The sequence below is a fragment of the Coenobita brevimanus genome, chromosome 16 (genome assembly GCF_032717465.1).
Source record: "Coenobita brevimanus isolate Jiangsu-jjx chromosome 16, ASM3271746v2, whole genome shotgun sequence".
Taxonomy (NCBI): Eukaryota; Metazoa; Arthropoda; class Malacostraca; order Decapoda; family Coenobitidae; genus Coenobita; species Coenobita brevimanus.
This window is the reverse complement of record NC_136969.1, coordinates 20,222,581-20,247,716: the sequence shown is the minus strand read 5'-3', so window position 1 is coordinate 20,247,716 and position 25,136 is coordinate 20,222,581. Positions and strand designations below refer to the sequence as shown.

Below are 25,136 nucleotides of genomic sequence, written 5' to 3'. Positions count from 1 at the left end.
GGAGGTGCAGAAAACCTCGGGACGTGACGGGTTAATACCTAAGTGGAATACACTCATTATATTTTATATACTTGCATATAAACAGGCATGTGTGATGTCTTTTGCAGTTTAAACCTGTTTTTATTCTCCTTCACCAGTGTGTGTTCCCGCATGTTGTTGAGGAGAATGTTTTTTGTTGTTAATATATAACACGAGCCCAGTAAATAAGATCTTCCTGCACATGGTTCTCTGCGGATCTACAACTGCCCTCACGGTGCCTAGGTGTTAGTTGCTGTTTTTTGGCCAGTGTCCTGTGGTGAATGCCATCGACAACTCGCACAGTCTGAGCAGTCACATGTAGCTGTAGTTGTTCTCGTATGGTTGCCGCGTTGCTAAAAGGATTATTTCTACAGCTTCTCGTATCTGTCGATCATCTTTGGCCGTGGTCTTGCTTGGTGTTCATTCCCTCGGTTTGTTGTTCAGGTTTCCACTTCATACCCAACACGTCAGCCATAATGAAACTGTTGTGATTGATATTCCTAGGGTGTTGGCAATCTCCCTTATAGACTTTCCACTGTCTCACTTGCCAGCAGTTCGACCTAGAAGGACGAGAGTATTTTCGTGCCGATTTACAATTTTTATTTCTGCTCTGTGTTAGGTTTGTGATAAACATTGGCAACGTCCTAAAACTAACATAAACAACTTCAAACGACCATTAATCATAAAAGAATATCCATCAAAGAGACTGCGTTTAAGAAGCTAGTGGCTTCCTCATATCCCCACTTTCCCTTGGAGTGCCCTGTGGCGCTACAGACTGGTGATACACAGCTAGAGTAAGATCTGTGGTGAACTGGCCTGGACGAAGGGAAGAAAAGAGAGTGAGAGAGAGAGAGAGCGAGACTGTCAATCGGAATGGCTTATTGACAGCAGTAGGGTTATTAAGGCAGATAACCACTATAGGAAAGATGTAAGGAGAGTAGCTTCTGCGACCTTACTCCCTGAGCCAGGTTGTAGAGGGTAGAGGAACTTGCTGTTTAGAGGGGGAAGGGGAGAGTGAGAGAGGTAGGGGGTGGGGGGAGGGGAAGCTGGGAGTGAGTTTCTATAAACGAAAGAGTTAGCAGAAAGGGAAGAGTTTATGATTTACGAACTCTGGTGTAACCAGAAAGTTGAAAAGGGAGTGGGGGCTTTTTTTTTTTTTTCTTTAAATGTGCAGCCCATGACCGGCGAGCGTAGCGATCCCGTACAAAGTGGGGGTTCCGGGGACGCTGTAAGCCCCCCACCACCACGAGAAAATTTTGCATTTTGGCCAATTTTATGATCATTTTCAGGCCATATGAAATTGGTATATAAATATAGCACATTCTAAAGTCATTTTTAAGTACTCTGTGACAGTGAGTTACACACACACACACACACACACACACACACACACATATATATATATATATATATATATATATATATATATATTGCAACATGCACCCCCTCTCTCGGTACGTCAAATGTTTACGAAGGCGGTAGTAGCCAGTAACCACATCTTCGTGCGATTTATTCTTTTTACAAACAGAAAATACCAGTATACAGTTTATGGAAACAATATGATCTTTGTATCAAATCATTGAAGACCGTCCTCCACCATCTGGCAAGGGAAGACAAGAGCGATTTTAACGTGTACGGGCACCGGCTAGATCAGTCTATGATACTGAAATCTATATCATTTGGTTATCTTACAGTTGAATTTTATCTATCAACGAAATGGGCTATGACAACAATGAAAATCACCCGTATGTACGGTTACTTTCACATGGGTCTTCTAATATATGATTTGTGTCAGTTTTAAACAGTGATTGGCAACCCATTCATTCATCCTCCTAGACAAAACAAATGTGTGAATACGTCACGGGCTGCAGGCGTACCAACTGCCTGACCCAAGCCACACTCTTATACTGTACCAGGTTCATATGTTGCCAATAGTACTGTACCTGGTCTCTTGCACTTGACAACACTGACGTACAGGGTTATGAGATCCTTACAACATGTATTGCACATAGGTTATCTAGATTTTTTTTTTTATGCAAGGAAGAAAGACCAAAGGCCAGGAGCCCACAAACCGTTCCTTCCAGGAAAAAAAACAAACACAATGTAAAAGAGTCATATTCAAGATCCGTTCATTTCGAGATGCCTGGACACAAAGCATTTGAAAGAATGGAGATCATAGGAAGTAGGAAATACAGACAGATGGAGGCAGTTCCAGAGTTGACCTGTTGCATAAATGAAAGACTGGGATAAACGGTTACTTCTTGCATTAGAGAGTTGGACAGAAAAGGGATGAGAGTTTGTTGCTAGACGGGTGCTATGAGCCCATCGTAGAGGTGGAGGGATGCAAGCAGACAGTTCAGAGGAGCAGTGACCATTGAAGTAAGAATAGAAAAGAAATAAAGATGCACAGTGCAACAAAGAGACAGAGGTTGAAGGGAGCCATTAAGACGAGGAGAGTTGATGAGATGAAAAGCCTTTGACTCCACCCTATTGAGAAGAGCTGTCTGTGAGGAGCCTCCACGTGCATGAGAGCTGTACTCTAATAAAATAACATAAAATAAACTCGTGTATAAAGTCAACAATTGTGCAGGGGTAATGAAGGTACAGAGTTGGCTTAGCACACCTAATTTCGTGGAAGCAGATTTTACAGATGTAATATGATCTTTCCAAGATAAGTCTCGAGTGAATGAAACCCCAAGCATGTTCAAGGATGATGCAGGATTAAGCTGGATATTATAAAACATTAGTGGGTACTCCTGTGGATTTTGATGGGTTGATAAGTGTAAAAACTGAGTCTTTGATGCGTTAAAAACAACAAGATTACTTTTATCCCAGTCAGAGATACGAGCCAAGTCAGACATTGGATGTGCCCTAGCCTCATCCCTTGTTTGTTGAAGTAACTGCAGAGATGGATGTTGTGACAACTGAACGAAATGGTGAAGGGTGGAATCATCAGTGTACAAGTGAATACGGTTAGATGTACAGCTTAGAAGGTCATTGATGAATAAAAGGAAGAGAGTTGGTAACAGGACAGAGACCTGAGAAACACCACTGTTGATAGATCAAGGAGAAGAACAATGGCCGTCTACAACAGCAGCTATAGAACGACCAGAAAGGAAGCTATACATGAAGGCACAGACGGAAGGATAGAAACCGTAAGAGGGCAGTTTGGAAATTAGAGATTTATGCCAGACTCGATCGAAAGCCTTTGAAATGTCAAGTGCAACGGCAAATCTTTCGCCAAAGCCCCGAAAGGAGGATGACAGGAACCTGAAAAGTAAGTGTGAAGATCGCCAGTGGAGCTTCACTGACAGAACCCATACCGACGATCAGAAAGAAGGTTGTAATAGGAAAGATGCTTTAACCCGCCGCATTCCGACTGATTTTTCACCACTGATCCTCCCAATCCCGGCAAATTTTTCGATTTGTTTTTTTTTTGGTTGAAGCCTCCGCTTTTTATGAGAAACATTGGAAATTGCCCACGAAAGTGCTCAGCTGAGCTTATAATTGTGTTATACAGGTGTCCCTCTGGATACCTGGTATCGTCTTCTGAGGGCCGTGCTTCAAAGAAAACGCTTTCTATGGGAGGAGTAACTATTCCAAACCACTCATAAAAGGTTAGATATTTATTTATTTGGGGCAAATTTATGTGTAGTACAAGAGTATATTGGTTTTCAGACAATAATATAGGCAATATAAGCATTGTTTCACTCACCAAACACATCAACATACCTTACCTTCCTTTACAGTGTTACCATCTCATCACTTCTGTTTGTTTCTTCCTCTGGCTTGTTTCTTCGTTTGTCCTCCACCTCGGGAATAACTTTCGCCTTGAATTTCGTCATTGGAGAGACCGTGGCGTGATGTTTCTTTACTAGCCAGGTCACTGGTAACAGGTGAGTTGCCGAGAAAATGGCGTGTGGGAGGGAGGGGGGTCAGGTGGGGCCAGGCAGTATTCCTGCCTGACGAGGGGTAGAGGAGGTTTCCCACATATGCCTACCAAAAATCACCCACGAAACTTGAAGAATGTACAAATGACGAACCTCACAATTGCAAAACGTATGGATTCGTTATTGGGTGTCACCGTGACAAAATGTGGTGACGTATCCATATGTCAACAGGACGCGGCAGGTTAAAGTTTTTCTGTAAAGAATAGACTCGAAAACTTTTGAGACACCGGATGTTAAAGCAACTGGACTATAGATACAGGGTTGGGAATGGTCACCCTTCTTTGGGACTGGCTGAATGAGAGCAAGCTTCCAGCAAGAAGGAAAGGTACAAGTTGGCAGACAAAGGCAAACAAGTTTACCTAGGCAGGGTGTATGCACAGAAGCACAGTTCTTAACCTGCCGCATGCCAGTGCCGTTTTAAAATGGTCTGACATAATTCCACGGCCAGAGCCAGTGTCGTTTTAAAATGGTTTAAAATAAAAAACTTCACTGTGACAGCATTTTTCAAGATTCGCGGGTAAAAATTGGCAGGCATGTATGGTAACTGTTCCTCTACCATCCCCCAGGCTGTCAAGGCCATACACTCACTCGCTCCCCTCCCCCTCACGCTCACTCTGCCTCACTCTGCCTGTGTGCCTCACCCAGTGCTGTACGTAGTGAAGGCATTTTGTAAATATTTTCATGTAAGTGTTAGTTGTAAATATTTTCTTATAAGTGTAAGGACTATATAGTGAAGTCAGGTTGTAAATACCTTCATGTAAGTGCCAGGTCTGTATGTAATGAAGTCAGATTGTACCTATCTTCAAGTAAGTGTAAGATGATGCATTCACAGTGAGAAAGACACGCAAATTGTGGTAGATGCTGAAGTAATAAGTAATCAAAAAAGTGTACTGAACATTGCTATACTTTCCCGGCAGAAATACCTGAGTATATCTTACATAGAAAATGGCTTTCTCTCACGTACGTGGTGAGCGTGAGAGAGCAGCTATACTGTACACGAGTATGCAGGACTCAATAAAACTCATTTCCGAGCCTCGATGAGCATTTTAATGGCGAAATTCGTTGTTTCCACATCAAAATCTATCATTTTAGCCAAAAAAAAAAAAAAGGTCGAAAAATGGCCGGCACTGGGGTGACCCATAGGGCTAAAAATAGCCGGCACGTGGCGGGTTAAGAACAACACGAGGGACTCCATCAGGCCCATATGCCAGTGATGGCAGAAAATACATCAGCAGAAGAAATTTTAACGTTATTACTGCGACATCTTTCTTCGTCATTTTTCAGTATTGTTGCCATATTCAATGTATTATTTTTGTAGAGGTATTTGGCAGTGCAGCGGATAGCTATATCCTTCATTAATTCTTTCAGCACGACAGGTCTTTCCTAACTTAAGCACAATCGTCTTTGGGCAGCTGGAACAAAATGAAAAAAAAAAAAAGTCACCACACTTATTTATTCTGTTGTTTTCACCCATGAAGTTAACAAGGACTTAATAAATGTAGTAGAGTGCATATCAGCGTAAAAAAAAAAAAAATCTTAAAAGTAAAATATATTGATACTGAGACACTTTTCCTGCTGGATGGTTAACCCCTTCAATCTGATCATGTCTCTTAATTGTAATCAACCAACCACCACATAATGTTATTAAACCTGTGACTCTTGAAGCTACAATGGGTATTATGTTTGATAAGTTTGTGTGTGTGTGTGTGTGTGTGTGTGTGTGTACCCCCTCCACAATATGTCTACCCCCTGATGTATATATGTCCCCCCCCCAATGCATACATGCCCCACTAAAATTGCTGACCTAGCACGCTTTCCCACGCCTGAACGAAGGCGTTATTGCATCAGTTGATATCAGGCAGCCAAGACGGGCAGACTATTTTACTGTGAGCTTGTAATAAACTCCTTATCTAGCTGTTTGTACACGGAGTTTCTATCACCAAAGTATTGCAAGTTACATTTGGTAGCAGCGGTGTTTCGAACCATCAGATGCTGACCGCCTCCACCGATTTTTAGTGACATCACAAGATACACGACGTCTCGCATCTCCCAGCCTCGCACCTCCTCAGTGCCTCTAGTGGTGTAATCCCTGCCTGTGCTTTCCGAGTGTACAATTTTTCTCGCCAGTGCTCACCTCTCAAACAACCCCACCCACACGCCTTGTTCCTGACCGCAAGTGTCACCGTCGCTGACCTACGCACCTGTTGCACCTGTTCCCGGCACCTGCTCCCAGCACCTGTTCTGAACTCATCATAACTCCTGCCCCCACGGTGCCACTTATCACTGTCTGCCCACTGCCTGCCCACCACCATTCTCTGCATTTGCAGCTCAACAGCTCTACACCTGCCTCGAACCAACATCTGCCCTCACAACCCTCCACCGGCCCCATCGCCGCCACACCCTGCCGTCACCCGCATCTGGTCTGCATTATGGAGCCTCCTAAGACCGCCACTCCCTGTCGGTGATTCATCACGGTGTCTCTTCTCCTCTCCGCCCAGCTGTCTCTCCACCACCGCCCAGCCACCCCTGCACGTCATACATCTCGACATTCCACTGTGTAACTATAGTATATATTTCCTTTCTATAGAGATGATCTTCGATTTTCTCTACAGATTGGTTATTGTAAATATTCCATCTCATTTCCATTACCCCATTTTCATCTTCACCTACGTTATTTATAATCCATCTCATCCTTCGCCTTTTATTTAAACCATCCATCCCCGCACCTTCATTCATTTTCATGCCTACTCGTGTATTCCATTCTCTCATTGTTATTTATACATTTCCACCTACGTATCCATCTTCATCCTTTCATTTTCCATTGCCGCATTAAATGTCATAATTTCCACGTCAACCGCTTAACACCAGCCCTCTCGCCCTGGAAATATCACCTGATCATACCCCGTCTGCCGACTCTAACACAATCACTCATTTACGAAGTGGCAAAGAGTACCACCGCCCTGTCCCTGAGACTCCCGTTTCACTTCCCGCAGAATCACTTACTTCCCCTCCTACACTCGTAAACCCAAATACCCCCTCCTCTACTCCTGCCTCTACACTCCCTTCTTCTTCCTCTACTCCTTCCCCTGTCGTTCCCTCTCCTGCCTCCCTTCATACCCCGTCTTGCTCGCCCTTAACTGCCACTACCTTCTCTCTCTCCCACACCTCTCCTGCCGCCACTTCTGCACTTCCAGCCATGGGCAACCCTCCACAGTCTATCTATCTCGACGATGCCAATCGTCCCAAATTTACCGGCCAGGACCCAACTTGGTCTGTCTATGATTTCCTCAGAGAAGTCGAAACAGAAATACACAATAGACAAATCACCGATGAATCACTCAAAGTAGCCTACCTCCTAGGTCGCTTGCACCACGGCAAATCGGACATCAGATCCGCGATCCGTGCAGGACATTTCGATAGCATTTGTACCTTTGCTGATTTTCGTACGGAACTCATCAGCCTTTGTTGCCAGCATTCAAATACTGCATCTCTCATGGGATTCATTAATCTCCTAAACCAGCTAGATGAGGACTTGCTAGTCCCAGCGCAATATGCCAAGCTCCGCGAAGCTGCCGCCGCCATGAAAGCAACTAGTAGCGAGATGCTCCAATTACTGGTAGGCACGAAATGGTTAGAAGACAAGAATGGCGTTCCAATGCTTTCACTCACCAACTTTGCTGACTTAATTGGTTACCTGAGATTCCTTCACTGGCTTACTCCTAAAAAGCGAGAGCTAGCCTTGGACATCGGCTTCAATCCAGGAGATAAAATTATTCAGGTCACTAAAGCCATTCATGAAAGAACAGGTTCGAACTACACGCGTCAGGGCACCACCCAACCCTTGGCCTCCTCCATCTGTCACACCTCCACTACCCCAGACCAATCTCGCTCTCATCCCACCACACACGGCAGACCTGCCACACATCGTTCTCCTACCGCAGGTCGTGATCAATCTAGCGCCCGACGGAACAGACAATCTTAGATTCTTTGCTGGCACTATGGTCATTCTGGACTTCGAGCATCCAGTTGCGACCGTACATACAGACGTCCTCACTCCCAAACCAGACAGCGTACGCCTTCCCGCTCACGTTGTCCACACTGCAAATACCACAAATCAAGCACGAGTCACACCACTAAGGAATGTTGTTACCTCAACCGCCAACAGTCGGGGGAAGCGCAGCGCCCGTATCGGATAAATATCACGTAGAACCAGACACCCAACTCCCCATCCGCCATGTAGGTCCCATAACATCCTCGGGTTTAGTCGTTCTCGGATGCAGTCATGACATCCCAACGTCATTCTTCTTGGACACAGGATCTATAGTAAATCTCATCTCAAAACTTCCTTACAAATTATTCATTGACATCACAACCACGTCAGTTTCCTAGAACCACCAGACATTCGCCTATGAGGTGTCGACGGCTCAGAGTTTAAGGTTAAGGGAAGAGTCACCCTTGAAGTCAAACTCCACAGAGATTTGCCCCCTATCCCCATTGAATTTCATGTCACTAATGACTTGCAGTATCCCGCAGATGCCCTTATTGATTTCTCCACCATGGCACAACACTCCATTGCATTATTACCTGCTTGTGGTAGTATAGACATTTCTGGATTCCCGGTTTACACTATGGAATGTCCCCGTCCTGTTCTTACGATCAAATCAGTCCTTCAATTACCTCTGTCCCTATCACTACCAAAACGTCCAACCCAGCCCAAACCACCCCTATCATCATCTGCGAATACAGAGATCATTCCTTTACTGACTGCGAGCATGGACATAAATTCCTCAATATCTACTGACACCTCATCTCAGCCTTCGGACATGGCTCTTACCTCCTCTCCCAACAACACTATCGCTGACTCAGACATGTCTCAGTTACCTACCTCACACAGTGTGAATGATCTTCTCCAACACGCAGAGACGAGACGTGCAGTAACGAATACGTGCACAATTTTGTTACCGCATGAGTTCACCAAAGTCTCTGTTTGTGTTGCCGGTGTGAAAGAAGGAATGGATGTACTAACACTACCTGAGACGCGTTGTGTGAATGGCTTGACTTATGAGTCAGCGTGGTGTACAGTCTTAGAGGACAGTTTATGCTACCTGTACTTGCTCAATGTCACAAATGCTCCACTAAAACTTAAAAGTGGTGTAAAGATTGGAGACTTCCTAGTATACCCAGCGGCCGTAAGGGTGTGACAGGATTCCTCAATTCCTACTATTCAGACTGATGATAGTACGCCAATCGGTGTATGTACTATTAACTCTACGGGATCTGCGCCGACATATTCACCCGATATGCTCTTACATCTCACTTGCACAGATTTCCCAGAAAATACGCCTCAACTCCTCGACCTTCTGACCTCGTACAGAAACGTGGTTGCCTTACCCGGTGAACCGATGGGTAGAACAGACCTTGTCAAACATACGATTGAACTACTACCAGTAACTCAGCCGATTTACATACCAGCGTATCGATTTCCTCACAGCCAGAGAAAGCAGACAGATCAAATTGTACAGAACATGTTAGACCAAGACATTATTGAACACTCTGTCAGTCCATGGAATAGCCCACTTTTCTTAGTGCCAAAGAAGGACAGCAACTTTAGACCAGTAGTCGACTATCGTAAGGTCAATTCTGTCACCGTTCCAGACCGTTTCCCGTTACCCGTCCTCACTGATTTGCTAGAATCCCTTGGTGAAAATAACGTAATCTTTTCATCTTTAGACCTCCTCAGCGGGTACTGGCAGGTCGAAATGGAAGAGTCCTCCCACCCAGTTACAGCCTTTAGCACCCCTTCCGAACATTTTCAGTTTAAGAGACTCCCTTTTGGTCTGAGAAATGCTCCTTCTGTGTTCATGCGACTTATCCATTCAGTCTTCAGCGGTATGATGGGCCACTCTCTTTTTGCTTACCTAGATGATATCATTGTTGTGAGTAAATCCATCCCTGATCATTTTACCAAACTCCAGCAAAGTCTTTGAACGCCTCCAGCTCGCAGGCCTGAAAATCAATCTCAGTAAATGTGACTTCCTGCGAAAGAAAATCAAATTCCTAGGCCATGTCGTAGATGCACAAGGCATTCATACTAATGAAGATAAAACTAAAGCGATTATTAACTTCCCAGAACATACCACTACCGGAGCTGTACGAAGTTTCCTGGGCCTCAGTGGCTATTATCGTAGATTCATACAAGATTATGCAAAGATCGCCGCTCCTCTGACCCACTTACTCAAGCAGAATGTGCCCTTTGTTTGGACTAACGACCAGTCACAGGCCTTCCAAAAGCTAAAGACAGCTCTTGTAAATGCCCCTGTTCTAGCATTCCCTGATTATACCACACCCTTCCATCTCTGCACAGACGCCTCAGGCACTGGACTTGGTGCCGTTTTGATGCAACTCGATGAAGCATCAAGGAAGCATGTAATAGCGTATGCTAGTCGCACCCTTACAACCGCTGAACGTAACTACAGTGTCACAGATCTCGAAGCGCTAGCGGTAGTCTGGCCCTTGAAACATTTCAGAGATATAGTCTATGGTTATCCAGTGCATATCCAAACAGACCACCTTCCACTATGTGATTTGTTCAAGAATTGCAACCTAACAGGCAGGCTAGCTAGATGGTCTGTCATCATCCAGGACTTTAATCCCACTTTTCAATATGTACCAGGCAAGTTGAATGTAGTCGAGACGCACTCTCACGTCACGTAGCAGCAGCTATAACATCACTGCGCCCGAAGTAACTGAAAACACTACACTAACATCAGAAGTTGTTCGAAACTTTCAGCACCAAGACCCCATGTGGTCCAAAGTCATTTATTTCTTAGACTCTGGCGATGTCTCGACCTTACATACTCTGCCAGTATCACTAGATGAGTTCATGCTAGATGATGATCTCTTGTACAGGAAAACACTACTAACAGGCAAAGATATGCCCAATCGCGAAGTATGCCAACTTGTTGTCCCCACTGCCCTGATACCAAAGGTTCTTCATATTGTTCATAATACTCCTCAAGCTTCCCATCCAGGTAAAGACCGATGCTTGCGCCAAGCACGTCTCAAATACTATTGGCCAACCATGCGCCGTGATATCAATGCCCACTGTGACTCTTGCCTCTCCTGCCACCACCACAAAGGATCAACCGGCTTACCAGCACCTCTCTTACAATACCCAATCCCGTCACGACCATGGGAAACTGTCTCAATCGATCTCTTAAAACTACCTCTCACAGAATCTGGCGCTGAGTACTTGTTCGTAGCAGTCGACCACTTCTCCCGCTACTGTGTCCTCGTACCCCTCTCTGACAAGACCGCGAAGAGCGTTGCACGTGCCTTTGTAGATCACATAATTTGCCCATTCAGTACCCCTCATACCATTCTTACTGACAACGGTACAGAGTTCAACAATAGCCTTCTCGATGAGATCTGTTGCCACTTTCATATCAGTAAGTGCAATGTCGTGCCTAACCATCCGGTTTCCAATGGCCTTGTAGAACGCCACAACCGAAAAATCTTAGAGTGCCTTAGACATCTAGGCTCCCATAGTTCGTCCTGGGATGACTGGATTCCCCAAGTGGCATCCTCAATCAATAGCTCCATCAATGCATCCATTGCTGAATCTCCCTTCTTCGTCCTCTTTGGTTTTGACAAGGACCTCCCATACTCTCTCTTATCCTCAAAGCCAGAACCCATCTACAACATGGATGATTATGTTAAACTAAAATTGGCCAACTTCCAGACAATCCACCAGTATGTCCAATCCACTTTGGCTTCCTCTCAGGAGGACATGCTGCAGCGCCAACATAAATCCGCCTCTCCTATCACCATCAATGTAGGCGATCTAGTCTTTGCTCATTCCCATACGCGTTCCTCTAAGTTGGATGACAAATTTACAGGGCCCCACCGCGTCCTCACTCAACAAGGCAACAAATTTCACCTCCAGGACCTGTCCACTAAGAACACCAGATGGGTCCACGTCGATGACTTAAAGCGAGCACCCCGTGGCCTCGTCTTGGAAGAGTCACTTACACAACCTCTTGCCCCCTCTTCCCCTCCTCCCATCCCTCAGTCTACCTTGTCTCCACCTATCCCTCAGTCTCCTTCCTCTCCTCCTCCACCTGCTCATTCATCAACCAATCAATATCGGTCCAAACTGCGCTCTGCCCATCAACCTCTTCACGACCTCCCCCATTAACTCTACCCTGATTTTCTAGGTACGATGTTAGCGATCTCCCTGCTGGCAGTGCTGACCCTCCTGGGGTCTGGGTCAGGTCAGGACGATGGTGGAGTACGTCCCGGGGCCTTGGTCGGCTCAGGAGGCGAGGTCTCCTTGCGCTACGATCTTGCGCCCCTGGCCGACGTAGCCATTGCCCTACCTGCCTACGCGCACCAGCTCCACGGAATCAGGACCCATCTCACGGCCCTCATGGGGACACACAACCCGAATGAGTATCTCTATAACCTTTTCCTCCCCCTCTCCTGGCAATTGCAATACATAAGTAACAGATTCACTGAGCTCAATGACACATTTTCCATTCCGACACCCATTGGTCGTTCTCGTGTGAAACGAGGTGTCTTCGCCTTCGGCAGTGAGATTCTGAGTGGCTTGTTTGGCGTTGCTACAGCCCGTGACATTTCTGGCTTCAAATCTAATCTCACTCATTTAGCTTCAGCCCTAGAATCACAACGCTGAGTCATTAAAATCCAACACATGTTACAGAAGCTCACGATCCAACTCAATGAAGTCACGTCCACTCTACACAATTTTACCGATATCTTACAACGCCACCTTTCAGATCTCAACGTTATCTCTCAGTTCTTCTACCTCAAACTCAACATGGAAAATCTCCAACTGGCCATTCACTCTCTCCTGTCTCAAGTCTCTACCTTGGTTCGTATCCTGGTCGATGCTATCAATGGACGTGTCACTGTTGACTTAGTACCTGTCTCAGCTCTCCGTTCTGTCCTGGAATGGGCTCACTCCACCTTCGGTCTCTCCCCAGTCCTCCCCTACTCCTCCCTTGAATATTATTATCCTGTTCTCGAAGCCACTCTTCTCACCACAGACGTCGTCGTCCATATTCCTCTCCATTCTGCCATAACCTTTAACCTTTTCCACATCATTCCTTTCCCTTTCCGCCTCAACCCCTCCTTGTTACAAGTATCTGTTCCTTCAGAATATTTCCTCCTCTCCCATGATCATCTTTCCGTTGCTTTCCTTTCTTCCACAGAGCTCCAGAATGTTCCTCCCTTACTCCGACCTCTCGTCTCTGTGCTGCCCACCTTTTCGCTATCTTCCCTAGCAGTGCTACACCCTGCAAGTCTGCTTTAGTTCGCAACCATTCCATCTACTCGGCCTGTTCTTTTGTCCCAGCTCCTGACCTCCCGGTCCACCATGCTCACCTCAACCATGTCCAGTACTTCTTCTTTGCTGTTCCCATCTCTGTCACAATCATGTGTCCTGGTTCTTCGGTTTGATCCGTCCCCGCTAGTGGTCTCTACAAAGCACCTGACTATTGTACCGTCAAATCAGAGTCCGTCATCACTTACGCCACTCGCTATCACCAAGCTGTCCGTAAACACTCCTATGACATCTTTCAACCAATCGACATACCTTTCAACCGTACCATCTGCCAACATTACCATCACCTCCCCTAACTTGCGCATGCTAACCTTCCTCAATGACAGTGATTTCATTATGGATCAATTTTCTCTGGCCTTCAGCCGTTCATGGGTTCATCCAACAGTTGTGTTTCCCCCTGTGGTTATCGCTTTCATAGGTTTTCTACTCATCATATGTGCAGTGCATTGTTGTGTCAGAAAAATGGAACGTCGACTCCAGGAAATCAGAGTCGCTACAGGCATGGTACGCCCTACACACGACGTAGAAACTCCCCGTACTTAGTGCCCTCACATTCAGTGACTACCAATGCCATCTGACAATTAAACACACTGTGAACAGAACTCTGCCTACTAGAAAATGATGGTATTTCTTTAATTCATTACTGAGTGACAGTGTATCCTACAGAAAATACAACAGAAAAAAAAACATGAACGAAGAACAATGGAACTCTCATATCTACTCCTTGTTTATCATGTATCAAACTATTATTGTGTAATTCCCATTATGTTTATGTATACCTTCGACCCTTACTGGATTTGTACCTATTAATCTTTGTATATCTTCTATGTATATATCCTTCTAATTCCCTCCCCTCAACATGGCCATGTCTCCCCTACTGCCCCCTGTATCATACTTATCCCTTGTACAAACCTCCCCGGTCCTACCTTACTACTATACTCACACACCATTTACCTCCTGGTGTCAGGAGACACCATCTCAGCTACCCGGGGGAGTAGTGTACCCCCTCCACAATATGTCTACCCCCTGATGTATATATGTCCCCCTCCAATGCATACATGCCCCCACTAAAATTGCTGACCTAGCACGCTTTCCCACGCCTGAACGAAGGCGTTATTGCATCAGTTGATATCAGGCAGCCAAGACGGGCAGACTATTTTACTGTGAGTTTGTAATAAACTCCTTATCTAGCTGTTTGTACACGGAGTTTGTATCACCAAAGTATTGCAAGTTACATGTGTGTGTGTGTGTGTGTGTGTGTGTGTGTGTGTGTGTGTGTGTGTGTGTGTGTGTGTGTGTGTGTGTGTCTGTGAGTGAGCAAAAGCACACGAAAGTTTTTTATCAATTTTTGCCAAATTTGGCAAAGCAGTGAGTAAACCTGTTGTTACTCGTACTTAGAACGTAAGGTCAGTGGTCTTGGTCATAAGGCAAGGTCAAACACTTACCTAGCAAAAGTAACTTTAAACAGTTTCTAACCAGCTTAAATGAACTTTGAGAAATATTTTGCGGTAAGGCAAGAATGGAGAGATTCTGTTTCGAGAACAATCAAAGGTCAAGGTCACAAGGCAAGATTAAAGTTCGACCCCTGTTTGCCTTAACAAAACTCGATCAGTTCTGATCCGATTTTACCGAACTTGGTGAATGGGTTGAGCGTGATCCAAGGAATAGTTATTTTACTTTATCAAACAATTGGTCAAGGGACAATGACACGAGGCAAAGTCATCTTAAACAGTTCTTACCTGACTTAGGCCAAACTTGAGGAACGACTGATGAAAAGGGAAGTATAAAATATTTTTGTTTATTAGATCAACCAGTCAATGTTAAGGGTCATGCAAGAACGAAGAGTTTTACTTATGAAGACTATAAGTTAATGGTCAAGGTCACAAAGTAAGGTGAAATTTCAACCCGTGTGTCTGTTTATGAAGGAAATTACTTAAACCAATTTTGATCTGATTTGGATTAAGTGTGGTAGATGTATTGAGGATGACCCAAATGGATAACTTTTCAGAGCAATAGGTTAAAGGTCAAGGTCACATGAAAAAGTTATCGTACACAGATTTTATTTGATGCAGACCAAAGTTTGTGGAAAGGTTTAATTTGTAACTCGGGTAGAAATATTTTGAGAACAGTCAAAGGGTAGGGTCACAGGGAAATGTTAAAGATCGAGGTAACTGGGCAAAGTCATCGCAAACACTTTAAATCAGATTTGGAACCAAATTTGGTGGAAGGGTTAAAGGTTAAGCAAAAATGAAATATGTAATCTGATTTTGAGAGTAATCTATTAGAGTTGGTGGTCATGGGTGTTGCACTCTTTGAATGCTCCTCCTTGTTGAATGTATAATTGATTATTCTTAGCAAAGGAGTGAATATTAGCTATATGTATCCCCTCTAACACAGTGTGAAAATGATCCATAGACTGAATAAACTCGCTTGAAGAGAACGAGAAAACAATTTTAACAAAGTTTTCTGTCTTGAAAGGTTAAATTCCTTGATAATCATAACCCCTGGGGTCTGATATTATACAGGGACATACACGGCCGAATTCTTAGTGGCGTAGAGGGCTTTGTATACTCTTTTTACCTTAATTTAACCCAGATTGCCATCCTTTTACAGCTTACTTCACGTATTTAACTGGCAGAAATAGGCAAAGCAACGACTCTATATCCTTTCCATTACTCATGTTGACTAGTATCATATTCGTAGTCATTTACTTTAACAACTCTTCTTCTTCAAGATGAAGAGATGGCAGTTTTAGGTCAGATTAGAGTAAAAATAGTAAACTTTCCTAAGTTACTTATTTAGCATATTACACCTCGACATCCTCTTGTATATTAATCCATTTTTACCTTAACTTGGCCCCTTTCTTTACCCACTTGCAGATTTTTTCACATGACTCGGTGGCAGAAAAAGACAATACTCGAACTGTGCACCCTTTTCATAGAACCTTTTCGTGACTAGCATAGTATTCTAGCGTTAATCCATTGTTACAACTCAGCATTCGTGTTTGAGACGTGGCAATTTTAGGCCATGTTAGAGTAAACCGACTATTCTTCAATCATTCTGGTATCGACATGGTTTACATTAATAACATACGGTACAAGGCGATATTTAAGTGTAATAGCCTGTCCAATAAATCGGTAAGGAAGAGGTAACAAAAGTACAAAAACAAATTTATTTTTCTATATTTCACCTTAACATTCTCATATACATATATTTTTTGGTACATCCTTCAGTTATATCTTTTCATTATCGGCATAGTTTTCATTAATAACACACCAGGAAATATTCTGGAGTTACGTGCAGGTTATATCACTAAGAAAATGAAACCACGAAATTTCTAAAGCTACTCAGAAGACGACCCTTGATGTAAGGCAGGTTGGTGATGACTGATAAGGATGGGGAATATAATGGAAAATACCTTGAGAGAGAGAGAGAGAGAGAGAGAGAGAGAGAGAGAGAGAGAGAGAGAGAGAGAGAGAGAGTTTTCTTTTAAGCTGGATCAGTAGCATTACCAGCCCAACCAAATCAGGCGCGTTTTAGCTAGTCGTTGTTAAATACATTTGAAACTTCCACCTATCTCTCTACTTAACTTTATGCTTACGCATCTGTCTACCTGGTTATCTGTCTATCTCTCCATCTATCTATCTGTCTCTTCAGCACTCACTCAGTTAATCAGTCAGTCTATCCACCTGTCTTTTAGTCTGCCTGTCTGTTTGTCTGTCTAGATATCTATCTTCTGTCTGCTTATCTACTATCTGTCAATATATCTCTTTATGTTTACCTATCTCTTTATGTCTTCCTATTTTTTCATCCATTTAGCTTATACAGAGCATACTTACAAACATTCATTCAAATATCCATATACCTGCCCCTGTATTTCTTCTGAATATCCATTTGCCTATCTTTCTACTGTCTCTCCATCTCTTTACCTATCCATCCAGATGCATATCAACCAGATTATCTACCTATCCATCTTTCAGTCAAGGATACAAAAAAACATCAACTACGCTACCGTTTTTTATCAATCAATCAACCAGCCTATCTGTCCATCCATCTATCCATCACTCTATCTATGTTTCCATCTATATGTCTAGCTATTCATCCATCCATTCATCCATCCATGTATCTATCTATCTGTTCCAACTACATATCTATCAACATAACTATCTACTTTTTAAAAAAATAACAGAAGAGAGGAAGGAAAAACAAATGAATGCAAAAAAATAATCCATACGCCAGATTACTGGTGTCCTCAGTTCATAAATTATATGTAACAGTTAAACTTTATTAGCTGTAGGTTGAAGTTTGGAGGGAAACAGCTCTGGGGAAGCGAGTTCCAGAGAGATGCAGTTCGGGAAATGAAAGAATTCTGATAGCCAGAAGTTCTGCAATATGGCTGAATGACATTCCATTCATAGTGATACCAGATGCCCATGTAGCACGAGGGAAAGCATGGAGAGGTTGCACAATGGATGCAACGTCATCTGAGCATTTGCCATAAAAATATCTGTAATATAATGCAAGGGAGGCAACATTCCTTCTTACTTATAGAGGAGGTAGTTTAATTGTAATAGCAGGGTTACTAATAATTCCAAAAGCTTTGTTCTAATATTTCTGTAGTTGTTTTAATGCACTCTCTCCACATCCACTCCACAAGGGTGAGCAATATTCAAGCTAAGAGCACACATGATTCTTATAAATTATAACTAACTGCTCGTCAATGAAGAAGTTACGGACTCTGTACAATAATCCGAGTTTCTCTGAGGAGGTTTTAGCAAGTGATCTGACATGAAAGGTCCAGCTGAGGGCATTGTTAAATGAGAAGCCAAGAATTTCAATACTTTTGGAGATGGGAATATTAGTAGCATTTATCTATCTATCCATCTGTCTGTCTATCTATCTATCCATCCATCCATCCATCCATCCATCCACCTATCTATCTGTCTATTTATCTCTTACTAGGCTAGCATCAGAGGGTGTGCGCCTAACCCACCACCTAGCGGCTGCTACTGTATGTACCCCCAGCCGAGCATCGCTACTCACCGCACGGTACCCAGCACGATATGGTAACTACTCTCTCTCTCTCTCTCTCTCTCTCTCTCTCTCTCCATATGGTAATTTCGCCAACTCTTCTCACCCTCTTTTTAACACTTTCAATATTGTTACTTTTATCGTCAATGACCAGATCAAAATTTTTAGCTTAATTTTCGAAATGGTGTTGTTAAACTCTGCATTAATTTCAGAGCCAGGAAACTATCTATCTATCTGTCTATTGCCAGACGCCTCAATCCCGTTTGGGGTGGCCACAAACAAATCGCCTCCAAGTCGCCCTGTCCCCCGCCATTTCACTGCCCTGCTCCCAACTCACCCCCCCCCCTCTCTCATATACTTCTCCACCCCATCCCTCCATCTCATCCTCGGCCTCCCCCTCCCTCTTCCCCCCTCCACCTCACTCACATACACTCTCTTCGTCAGTCTTTCACCCTCCATCCTCTCCACATGGCCAAACCACCTTAGTATGTTCCTCATAACGCTTCCTATCATATCCACATCAACACCACAACGCTCCTTTATATCCTCATTCGTCAGCCTGTCTCTCCATGTGACTCCACAGGCTCCTCTTAAATAACTCATTTCCACTCCTCTCACTCTTGATTTGTGTCCTTCCAACAACGGCCAAGCTTCACTTCCGTACCTTAGCGTTGGTATCACAATACTGTCATGTAGTAACTTTTTCACTTCCATGCTCACTTCCCTGTTTCTTATCACTGCTTTCAAAGAACTAGCAACCTTTCTTCCCTGCTGTACCCTTTCAAGCACTTCACCCTCCAAACCTCCATCCTTACTCATCACACTACCCAAGTACTTAAACGTACTCACATTTTCCAATTCCTCACCATCCAACCTCGCTGTCCATTCACTGACTTCACCTCTCTCAAAGACCATCACTTTACTCTTCCCTAAATTCACCTTTAGATTCCGTTTCTTACACACTCTCCCAAACTCATCCACCAAGCCTTGCAGCTCCCCTTCGTCTTCACTCAACAACACAGTATCATCTGCAAACAACAGTACAGGGAGTTTCCAAACACTCTCCTGTCTCACCAGGGCCACTTCAACATCCACTACCTTACCTTGTACCTCTTTTATTACCCCATTCATGTACAGATTGAACAACCATGGAGACATGACACATCCCTGTTTCAACCCAACTTTCAAAGAGAAAAATTTATTTAGTTCACCATCCACACGCACTGCAGCCTTCGCACCATCGTACATACTCTTCACAGCATTCAACAACTTCCCATCTACTCCATATATTCTTAACACTTTCCACAATCCTTGTCTATCCACCCTGTTAAATGCTTTCTCCAAATCCATGAAAACCGCATACAACTTCTTTCCCTTCTCTAGAAACTTTTCCACTAAAGATCTAAGAATGAATATCTGATCTACACAACCTCTTCCCTTCCTAAAGCCTCCCTGTTCTTCTCCAACTAATTTCTCTGTTCTTTCTCTAACTCTGTCAATAAGTATCCTACCATACACTTTTCCTATTATACTAAGAAGACAAATGCCCCTATGATTACCACACACTTTCTTTTTCCCCTTTTCCTTTGTACAAGGGAATAATTATACCTGACTTCCAATCCTCCGGGACTCTACCTTCCTCCCAGGCCAATCTGCACATCTTCCACATCCATTCTAGTACTATCTCTCCCCCATGCTTCAGCATTTCACCACACACTCCATCAATTCCTGGGGCTTTCCCCAATTTAACTTTCTTCATTGCTTCCACAACTTCTATCCTACTGACTTCTTCCTGTTTCTCACCTCCCTCCTTCACCCAGCCATTCCCCAGCCATTTATACTCGCATTACTTCCATCCTCTACGTTCAAAAAATCCTTAAAGTGTTCTCTCCATCTGCTCACTTTTTCTCCCTTCTCCACTAATAATCTACCATTTTTATCTTTCACTCCCCTGCTAACTTCACTTCCACCCTGTCTTACTCTTTTCACCTCTTTCCAGAGCATTTTCTTACAGTCCCTCCACTTTACACTCAAATTCCTTCCAAATTCCTCATCCATTCTCTTCTTACTCTCTCTTACACTTTCTGTAAATTGGGTTGTTGTTGTTTTTATCTTAACCCAGATCTGTTCGGCAATGAAGACCAGTCAACAACACGTGAGCATCACCATCATCATCATCATCGTCTTTATCCTTCTATGGTGGACGATTATATTCATGTTATGGGTTGCTATGTATAAACGCATCTAGATCTTCACCACCACCACCACCATCATCATCCTCATCATCATCATCATCATCATCTTTATCCTTCTGCGCTGGACGATTATATTCATGTCATGGGTTGTTATCTGTAAAAGCATCCCAGATCATCATCATTATCATCATCGTCCTCTTTATCCTTCTCCGCCAGACGATTACATTCATGTGATGGGTTTCTAAATATACACGCATCTCGATCATCATCATCATCATTATTATCTTCTTCATCTTCATTATCAGCCTTCTCCACGAGACGATTTTTGTAGAAAATTTACACAATTTATCCATTTACACACAAGACAGCTTACTACATCTGCGAAAATAAATTTTTTATATACGGAGGGGAACTATCGCATTCCAATCACACCAACAACAGACAATTTCTTTCACAGACACCAGACGATTTCATTCACACTGACGCCAGACGATTTCATTCATACTAACACCAGACGATTTCATTCACACTAACACCAGACGATTTCATTCACACTAACACTTCACACTAAGACCAAATGATTTCATTCACAATAACACCAGACGATTTCAATCATACTAAAATCAGACGATTTCAATGACACTAGCACCAGACGATTTCATTCACGCTAACACCAAACGATTTCAATCACACTAACACCAGACGATTTTAATCATTAACACTTTACACTAACACCAAATGATTTTATGCACTAACACCAGACGATTTCAATCAAACTAACACAAGGCGATTTCATTCAGACTAACACCAGACAAGTTCAGTCACACTAACATCAGACGATTTCAATCTCAGTAACACCAGACGATTTCATTCACACTAACGCCAGACGATTTCATTGACATTAACATGAGAATTTCGTTCACTTTAATGTATAAGTATTTTATTCACACTCAGGTATTACTGTATGACTTTTATTCCCACAAACGTATTTCTGTTATATTCACTAACTATGGCAATTTTATTAACACTAACATATGGCTATTATGATAACACTAACATATGGTTCTTCTGTTCACACTAACATATGGCTATTATATTAACACTAACATATGACTATTTTATTCACACTACCCTATAGCTATTTTATTCACGCTACCATATACTGTAGTTATTTCGTTAACACTAACATATGGCTATTTTATTCTCACTAATATTTGGCTATTTTATTCACACTAATGGGTATTTTATTCACGCTAACATTCGGCTATTTTATTCACACTAATGGGAGTTCTATTGACATTAACCTATGGCTGTTTTATCCACACTAACATATAGCTATTGTATTCACACCAATATATGCTCCTTTTATTCACGTTACCATATAGTTATTTTACTCATACGAACATATGGCTACTTTATTCACACCGGTGGCTATTTTATGGACACTGACATGGCTATTTTATTCACATTAACCTATGTCTATTTTATTCAAATTAACATATGGCTATTTTATTCACACTTACATATGGCTGCTTTATTCATACTAACATATGGTTACTTTATTAATACTAGCATATAGTTACTTTATTCATACTAACATATAGTTACTTTACTCATTCTAACATATGGCTACTTTATTCATACTAATATATGGCTACTTTATTCATACTAACATATGGCTACCTTAGGCACACTAACACCAAATAATATAATGTATCTGAGGAAACAACAGCAGTGCAGGAGGGTTGGTAACAGACCCACTTAACTCTTTTACTTCCTTCAAAACTCTTCGGTCTTTATCTTTATGTAATTATTAATTTATTTTGACGTGGGGGCATCTATCGGGGCAGTTTTGTCCGACTCTTTCTCACAAACTATTTTTGATCGCAAGGGGCTTCACTTTTTGTGAAGCCAAACAGCACCAGACCATGCTGCACCACACCTCACACATCACACCACACCACACTAAATCATCTTCCCACACCACACAACACCACATCACACGACACCACACCGCACAACACCGCACCACACACAGCACGCCACACAACACTACACCAAATAACACCACACAAAATCACCCTTCCACACCACACCACACCACACCAAACCACACTACACGGTCATTAACTAAAAGAACCTGAAGCTGTCTCATTTGGTTCGATAAATTTTCCCCACAAACACCAGACGTTTTTAGTCATCTACGCTTATCTACCCGAAACTAACTAATCTCCTATAATTCGATGACCTGTTCTTGCTATGTTCATCTCCATTTTATTTTAACCAGATTAGGAGAGTCATTTCGAACTCATGAACCCCTTCATATCGACAAATCTCTCCTATGCTGAATGCAGTCGTCTGACGGTAGCATGCGTGAACTCCAAATATATTTCATCTTCGTTAAACGGTTAATCTTTGTGCCGGCAGGTATGGTGAAGGACGCGAAGTTACCATTTCCAGTGTTGGCGTTCATGACCAGTGGACCAGGCCTACCCCAGGATGAGGTCACTATAGCAGAGGTGCTACAGGCAGCTAATTACACCACGGCGATTGTGGGTCAGTTATCACATTGTTTCCGTTGGTTAGGCTAAGGCCGTATCCACACCAAATGCCTGTTGGTGTGGACGGGAGTTCTGCATCACTGTAACCTACAGAAGTTCCAGCCCGCATCCAATGGAGACACTTCTGCAAGTTAGATATGTAAAACTCCCGCCCGCACCGGCACGCATTGTATCTGGACGAGACCCAAGTCAGTCATAGTATTCGTTTGCTTAGCTATGGTTAGGTTAAGTTGGAACTTTTTATAGCACTCGATTGTCAGGTTAAGTTTCGTTAGGTATGGTTAGGCAATGTTAGATTAAGTCAGGCTTTGTCTTTTACAATGGCGGTATGTCAGGTAAGGTGAGACTATATCTGGTGGAAGATACCAAAGAACAGAAGTCAGTACTGTTCTTCACGGCCAGCGGACCCAGTCACGTCATCATAGCAACGGCATTACTGGAGCTAACTACGTCACAGAGTTTATTGGTCAGTCATTACTCTTGTTAGCTTATACTTAGCTTAAGGGCAGGTAATGTTAAATTAGGCTAGGTCAGGATTGCTAAGTTACTAATCACATTATTAGGTTAAGTCAAGTTTGGTTTACCAGATCAAACCAATACCGCATATATATATATATATATATATATATATATATATATATATATATATATATATATATATATATATATATATATATATATATATATATATATATATATATATATATATATAATCACTAGAAGATTTTATTCAATCTATTATAGACTAATAGAACTAGAGATATTTGATATACTATCAACAACCCATTCAGTAGAAGTCTCTTCTCAGCTGAATACCATCTGCAGGCAGTAAGAATAAGGGGTTAAGATAATTCTCCCACCCAGAGTTTAGGGTGGGGAATGATAGGTTAAATTGCTTAGTTTACACATTTATTCGGTCGTGTCCTGGTCAGATGAGGAGGGTGTCCAGCACGCAGGGTACGCAGCTCACAGAAACACATGATGAGATGCTACTCAGTGGACTTTGCACAGTGCATGCAGGAAGCCTAAGTTTATGGTTGCTACTCAGGAACTTGGCAGAACAAAAGTAGCATTCGATTTTAAAATAAGATGTCGACCTTACACTCCGCCAGGAAAATTGACGAAACGGTACTCTTGGCATTTTCAAACCTGAGACAAAAGTTTGCTTAACCCCTTCACTCGGTGGTGTATTTTTCGTTTAATACTCATATTAGCCGGACGATTATACTGAGCTTAGTAGAGATTTTTTGAACCGTAGGGGGCTGGACGTACCCTTCAATTATCCCTTCGCTGTTATACACCGTTCTGAAATTGAACAGAATCGTTTGCAGGTGTCAGGAATAAAACTAAATTGCGTCACTGAAGTGAAAGGTTTACATAAGAAATGCCACGTTAGCAAGTCTCATCATGAGTGTTAAAATGTTATATTTTATGTAAACATCTGTGTCCATTATTATGATACACATATTACAAGAAAAATATTAATGGGTCTATCTATCTATATATCTATCTATCTATTGCCAGACGCCATATTCCCGTAAGGGGTGTCGTTAGTCTTTGAGTTAGTTGTTTTATGGGGAGGGACACTAACCCTATGCCAACCCACTTGTTGACACGCAGGGAACACGTATGGATTAGTTATATGGTTACCACTCAACGTTGTAAATGATTTCCTAGCTTACAGGAAACCATTAGGCTTGTCACTCAATGTAAACCCACCCGAAATGGAAAGAGGAGTAATAAAATGTGACAGGAATGATGGGAGAAATAGGAAGAGAAGAGGGCAGACACAGAAAAAGAGTGATAATGGTGAAGGCAGATTAATGGGTAATATGCAAAATAAATTACTAAGCCTGAGGCCTTACGGAGGTTTAGTAAGTAGACAAGAATACAGTTCACTGTGGTTGGGAAGGAAGTGTATGTGCCAAACAATCCTCTTGACCTGGGCTCTGTCCTACCTGGGGATCGCCATTCAACAGGGTGCATTAGTTTGTTCTGTAATGGATACCTTTGAGTT

At 42.8% G+C, this 25,136-nt stretch overlaps 1 protein-coding gene across 1 annotated transcript in view; it reads left to right on the top strand.

Moving 5' to 3' along the window:
- The window catches only part of LOC145390986 (arylsulfatase H-like), a 272,579-nt gene that overhangs the window by 25,745 nt on the left and 221,698 nt on the right, over nucleotides 1–25,136 (top strand). The window contains exons 2-3 of the mRNA XM_080265718.1: nucleotides 18,295–18,398; nucleotides 22,986–23,114. Of these exons, the coding sequence (XP_080121844.1) occupies nucleotides 18,295–18,398; nucleotides 22,986–23,114 (233 nt within the window). The remainder of the gene's footprint in view (nucleotides 1–18,294; nucleotides 18,399–22,985; nucleotides 23,115–25,136) is intronic.